The 6,808-nt window shown below is 31.8% G+C and overlaps 1 protein-coding gene across 1 annotated transcript; it reads right to left on the reverse strand.

Moving 5' to 3' along the window:
• Positions 1-582: 582 nt before the first annotated feature.
• On the reverse strand, positions 583-4,271 carry LOC131629930 (uncharacterized). Its single transcript, XM_058900736.1, has 3 exons — positions 3,524-4,271; positions 693-803; positions 583-647 (listed from the first exon to the last, which is right to left on the reverse strand). Exons 1-3 carry the CDS (start codon positions 4,269-4,271, stop codon positions 583-585), a joined length of 924 nt encoding a protein of 307 aa, XP_058756719.1.
• Between the last annotated feature and the right edge of the window lie 2,537 nt (positions 4,272-6,808).

The following is a 6,808-nucleotide window of genomic DNA, read 5'->3' on the forward strand; positions in this document are numbered from 1 at the left end:
AGATAATTTTAGGGAAATTCAAGAACCCTACAAATGCAAACTTGGTATGCATCCACTCTTTTCCATGTCCTTTACAAAATGGGCCAATAATCAAGCTAATTGAATGCGTGTGGAATCTTTTACAAAGCCTCAAAGTCATGACCTTGCCAAGACATGTGTTGCCAAGAACTTGGGCCAAAAGCTAGGGCACGAGCGAGGCCTTTGATCAAGCATGTGGTGGGCCATTTTCAAAGCTAATTTCAGAGACGTGTAAGCATTCCATTGACTCAACTTTGATATCAAAATAAACTCCTCCACGCCCTCTACCCTAAGGTCAAAGACTTATGCCATTTGGTTACTTGAGTGTTGAGATATAACTTGTGGAAGTAAGCCACTTGAAGCTTTGGTAAGGGTGTGATCTTTCCAACTCTGGCCCCGCGCGTGCAGCCAATTATGCCATGAATACCAAACATTTGCACACCAAGCCTATGAGAAAGAATCAGCTACACATGATCCTCTCTATAACAATCATGCATACACTCTATATAAGAGCCAAAACCCTCACAAACTCAGGGCACGAACCATTTTCTTTTTCTCAGTTTTTCACACTCTCATTCTCTTTTCCCTCTCTCCTTCATTCTCTCTCCTAAAACCTCTCTTCACTCTCTCTGCAACACAAAAAAGTTTGTTACAAATTGTAACAAACTTCTAACCACAACCACCAACCATTCCCATCTTCACCGTGGCACCACCACATTCAACCACAGTGACTCTCCTTCCATCTCCATCTTCATCACTAACACCATACCAAGTTTCAAGTACCACTGCATCACCATTACCGAGTCAGATTCCATGAAAACATCATCATCTCCTTCGACATCTTAAGCATCATCAATTTCAAGAACCGAGGATTGGAAACAACCAAAGACGTAGAGTTTTTCTTTTCCATTGATCCAGATTCATATCAGTTATGCGCCTGAAACTTGCTAAGCATAATTAGGTGAACATGATAGGAGCATGTAACGGTTGGTGCGTGTCGCGTTTCACTTGAATCTAAAGGTATAATATCATTGCGTAAATGCGAGCGTTCAGAAATATAGATCTCTTTCTTGAAGTAAGCCTGTATACTGGAGTGTGCTGATGGCGGTATTGAGTATGGTGCGAGTTTAATCTGAGTTAGAGCTTTCTTTGTCTTGCATCGGTTACGAAATTTGAGAGGATATCAATGAAAACGATTGTTAGTTTTGGATTCTGTGCATGATTCCGAGAAGAATGGTACCGGTTTGGCATGTTTATGAGCAAGTGGATGAACACCGGTGGGCATGTGTGCCAAAGAAGACGTCCGGAACGGGGCTCCGATGTCCATCTTTCTCCACGAGGTGTATATGTGGCGTTAAGAGATTGGCCTGCATGGTCACGTTTTTTTTTTCTTTTCATTTGCCATTGCTGCATTCATTCACTTAGATAATAGGGGATGGCGTGTGTCAAGCTATGATTGGCTGAGGAGTTTTTTTGTCACTTTGTGACTTAAACCCAGGGTGACCAAGGAAAATTCTTAGGTGGACACGGACCTAAGAAATTGTTTTACACACAACCAATGATATAATTTTAATTAATTAAAAAATAAATTAAGAATTTTCTCTCTCCTTCATAATCTCAACCACCCCAAGAATCCAATTAAAAACAAAATTAAAATTAAAATAAATTAAAAATTACTCTCTTCTTATTGGTTGTGCCTAAGAATATAGATTTATGATCGTGTCCATGCAAGAATTGCCCGGGTGACCAATTGTATTTTTCTTTTGTCTATTCCTTTGGCATGTTACGTTATCTTTCGTGTAAACCGTAGCTTGAACATTAATCACATGCTGAATACTCAATAAACAAGAAAAAAAATGAAATAGATGGTGTTGGTTGTGCTGGGCCATGCGCATACGGGCCTAGCCCTCTTTCCTGAATCACGCCCGTCGCCTTGCTGATGCACACACGCTCCATTGAATCTGGGCCTGAGCGTTATTACTCTTGCCACCCCCCTGTTTGGGCCCAGTTTGCCTCGTAACTTGATTTTAGTTCATTTTCTTCATTACTAACGTACCCCCCTGCAGTTTAGATTCTAGTTTTATTTTTAATTTTGTTTTATTTTATTTTTTACCTCATAATTCATTTTTGACTCAAATAAAAAACACATAAAAATTGTTTTTAGGCATTTTAGGTTGTGTAAATAATTGACTTGATTTTTGTTATTTTTTCTTAATTGTTCAATACTTTTAATAAATATTTTTTTGCAACATGTTTGAATTTTCTTTGTTTTAGATACCTCCTTGTAAATAATTTGTTAATAGACTTAGAAATTGATTTTAGCCTCGATTTTTTCACATAGATTTAATTGATACATGTATGTTTGTAAATACAATTTTATAGTTCTCAATTCTTGAATGGCTTTATATTGAATATCTTTTACCTGTTCCATGTGTAGTTTTTCTTTAATAAACCGTATAGTTTTTGTCTATTATTTTGATGCATTTATGCAATTTATATTGATCCTTAGGATTTAGAATTTCCATAATTACAACTTAGATTAGGGTATTAGAATTAGTTCCCTTCTTTCATTCTTTTCCTTTTCAAATCCTAAAATACTTAATAAATAAAAGATGCGAATCACTCGTTATTAATAGTGAGAGAGAAATGAGTGGGATTTATTCCCTAATCTGTTTCTCAATCACTTAGTGGGCTAGAAATGAGTGAGATTCATTCCCTAATCTATTTCTCGATCACCATATAATGGAAGAGAGATGAGTGAGATTCAATCCCTAATCTCTTTATCTACTGTTATACACTTTTATGTGATTCAAATCGCAAACAAATTACTGTTATACACTTTTATGTGATTCAAATCGCAAACAAATTCCCCTTAAAAAATACACAACCAAAAACACTTAAAACACCTAATAATGGTTCAAAATTAAAACAAAGTAGAGAAAGTGGTAAGTGGCCCGGTATTGGGAACTGTTCATCGCTTATCTACATCAAAAAACACAAACCAAATCCTTTCTTTTTCTTTTGCCTCGTTGGCACCTAAGGGCAATGTTATTTACGCTCGAATGCATCGTAGGTCGATCCCTTATGCAAGAGAGCGAACGTTAACTCCGCCCAACTAAAAAACACAAAAACAAACAGAAACATGTGAGCCGAGCTACGATAACTCTGATTCCTAAAAAGGATACGTAGGCAGCGGGGTAGGGCCCGTGCGAGTACAATTCTTTCTTTCCCCTACATTTTGCATTCATTCGCATATAGACATAAATTACACCCTTGAGATAGAAACAAACATAGGTGGATACCATCGAGTACGATGGGCGTGAGGAGTGCTAGTACCTTCCCCTTGCGTAACCGACTCCCGTACCTAGATTCTATGATCGCAAGACCCTGTTCTTATTTTTTCCTAGGTTTTATGATATTCCTTTCCCTTATGGGATAAATATATTAGTGGCGAATCTGTTCTTTTTTTCGCGAGCGTGCGACACTCTTTTTCCACGATCCTTACCATTTTTGTTAACAGAAGTCCATGTCTCAGTAGTCTCCTCCACTGTAAGAGTTTCAGCTGCTTTAATGGGAGAATTCTGAGCTTTTTTCTCATCTAGAGGTGATGTACTGCTTTCAGCTAGAGGGGTTTGGTTCTTGATATCACCTGGTGGTTTAGGTTTTGGTTGCCATACCTTCACTTTGGGCTTAGGTTTATCACAGTGATGGCCAAATTTTTGACATCTTCCACATAAAATAGGACGCCATTTATAGTCTATAGCTTGCTGCATTTTCTCCCCGACATTGTCTCTAATGGTTATCTCAATAGGTAAATCTTTTGTAATGTCCATCTCAACCAGAATCCGAGCATATGAAATTCTTAATCTATTTGCAGTGCACTCATCAGTCACTATGGGAACCCCAAGAGCACTTCCAATCTTATTTAGGCTTGTTTCACCCCATAAGTATAAGGGAAGGTTTGGTAATTTAACCCATATGGGAAGAGTGCGAAGAAGATCAGTCTGCAGGTTAAAGTCAACTCTCCATTCTCGAATAAGCAAAGGCATATTTATAAAGAAATAAGGACCCTTCATCAAAACATCATCCCTCTCTTTATACGACTTAAACCTAAGGATAAAGTAACCATCTTCATGATAGTACATATCAGGTAATTGAACAAAATTCCAATTCTTAATCATGAAGTTCTTAACATAATGCATACTTAACTCACCTCCTAGAGCATACAACACAAGAGATTGTATAACCTTCATTAATAACATATATTAATATAATAAAATTTTGAATCATATAAATTAAAGTTAATGATAACTAACACACATTTTTGTATTTTATCCAATAACATACCTTTTCAACTATATTTTTAAATTCATTTTAATTGAAATAATTTTTTTAAACTAAAATTATTATTTTGTTAAAAAATATTGTATTTTAAAATAAAAATTATTTTAAATTATATTTCTTCGTTATTAGTATTTAATTATTAAATTTAATTTTTAAAAATTAAATACTTTTTAAATTTAAATTAATAATCATTTAAAATGATTATAATAATTTTTTATTAAAAAATAATTTATTGAAATATTTTGATTAATAATTTATTAGAAATAATAATAATAAAGTATTAAAATGTGAAAAGTGGAAAAGTAAAAAGTAAAAATTTTCTTTAAGAAATCATCCCTTCAAAATTTTCTTTCGAACTAATGATCCCTAACGTTAAATTTCGTAGCTAATCGGTAGCTAATGTCGTATCTAATCTCTAACAAATTTGACGTTAGGGACCAATAGTTTAGACAGAAAATTTTGAAGGGACGAAAAAGTTCATTAACCCATATATATATATATATATATATATATATATATATATATATATATATATATATATATATATATATATATATATATATATATGGAGCGTATCCAGTGAGAACTGATATCCTTTGTGAGAAACGAGAACTATCGATATCAACCATTTGATTTGATTAATGCTCAAGATTTAATAATTCCATATAAAGAGCACTTTCTAGAATCTTTTTCTATTATTGTTAATATTTAAAATTTTCACAAAAATTGAATCTTACCAATTTTTTTTTCTATATGCTATTTAATTTTAAAGTACATTTTATTTTCAAACTCTCTTGATTCTTTAAATTTGTTAAAAAAAATCATTTTCTATATTTTTTTATTGTTAGGGAGTTTTGATATTATTTATTTTATTAAAATAGCCATTACTGTAAAATAGACATGTATAAGATATAGAACTTTATTTAATTTTTGTTGACTAAGAATTTTATTTATCGCTCACTAGGGGTGGAAATAGGCTAGGCTAGGCTAGGCTTTAGAAGGCCTGAGCCTGGCCTACGATAAACTTAGAAGGCCTAAGCCTGGCCTAAGGCCTATCATAGGCTCGGTTTTTTGGCCTGGCCTGGCCTTTTTAAAAGCCTGGCCTGGCCTGAAAGCCTATATAAAAAGCCTGTATCTCATTAAAGTTTTCAATTAATTTATATAATTTAAGAAGTCTTGTAGGTCGACCTATATATACATATATAAGTGGACCTATTTAGCATTTGTTATATATATATATAGGGTAGTCTATTTAGCTTTTTTTTCTTCTAATATATGCATACATGGACCAACTTATTTAACATATCTTTAATATATATGAAAATATAGGTCGGCCTATAAGGCTTCATAGGCTTTTTTAGTAGCCTAAGCCTGGCCTATTTAACGAAATAGGCTTTTAAAAAAGCCTAAGCCTGACCTATTTATTAAATAGGCCTGGCCTGGCCTAGGCCTATGTAGGCTGGGCCGTAGGCCCCTGTAGGCCGGCCTGGCCTATTCCCACCCCTATCGCTCACTTATATATTCATTTATTAAAAATGTTGAAGAATTTGAAATTATAACCTATATTTTACTTTGGATGATTTATTTATTTGCTAGTTAGAAAATTATTACATTAGCAAGTTCTACTAAATAAAAAAACATTATTGATTTATCATCTATATTTTATCTGATTAAAAATATTTTTATTATAAGAAAAAATATTTTCATTTAATTTATTCGTTGTGTTTCATTAAAAATATTTAAAAATATGTAAGTATTACCAGTATTTTAATTTGGTTAATTTATTTATTTGCGTGTTTAGAAATTTTTATTTTTACAAATTTTATCATTGTGATTATTTTAATAATTTATACTATTGTTAAAATATTTTAATAATCATGTCCCCTCTTAACTATTGGCAAATTATAAACTTTGATCTTATTATTTATTTGTCTATTTTCAATATAAAATTATCCTTCTTGCAAGAATGAAAATATTTTTCAATATGCTACTTGCAATAATGATAACTTCATATCCGAAAAAATTAAATAAATAATAAAATTAAAATTTCTAGTTTGTCAATATCAAAAAGAGTTCACAATTATTAAAATATTATAATAATAGTAAAACTTATTTAAAATAGTCACCATGGTAAAATTTGTAAAGTTAAAAAAAAAATTGAAACTAAATAAATCAACCGAATTAAAATATCCAAAAAAATCTTTAACAATACAAAAATGTAAAATATGATTTTTGTTATAAATAATAATATCTAGAACTCCCTAACAATACAATAAATAATAATATTAAAAAATTTGTATATTTCATACATGTATATTTTAGTAAAATAAATAATATTAAAATTCCAAAATAATAAAAATATATTATTTTATTTTTCAATAGATATAAAGGATCGAGAGTTAAAAAATAATACAAGATATCATGGAAAAATAAAACTTTATATATT

The sequence above is a fragment of the Vicia villosa genome, unplaced genomic scaffold (assembly GCF_029867415.1).
Source record: "Vicia villosa cultivar HV-30 ecotype Madison, WI unplaced genomic scaffold, Vvil1.0 ctg.000622F_1_1, whole genome shotgun sequence".
NCBI classification, from domain to species: Eukaryota; Viridiplantae; Streptophyta; class Magnoliopsida; order Fabales; family Fabaceae; genus Vicia; species Vicia villosa.

What these genes read in the sequence shown, in the direction of transcription:
- LOC131629930 (XM_058900736.1), bottom strand. Translation starts at nt 4,271, where the DNA reads ATGAAGGTTATACAATCTCTTGTGTTGTATGCTCTAGGAGGTGAGTTA. An exon ending in GACTTCTGTTAACAAAAATG is followed by an intron (nt 804 to 3,523) that starts GTAAGGATCGTG and finishes ATGGTGATGCAG; the next exon opens with TGGTACTTGAAACTTGGTAT. An exon ending in GGGAATGGTTGGTGGTTGTG is followed by an intron (nt 648 to 692) that starts GTTAGAAGTTTG and finishes TTTGTGTTGCAG; the next exon opens with AGAGAGTGAAGAGAGGTTTT.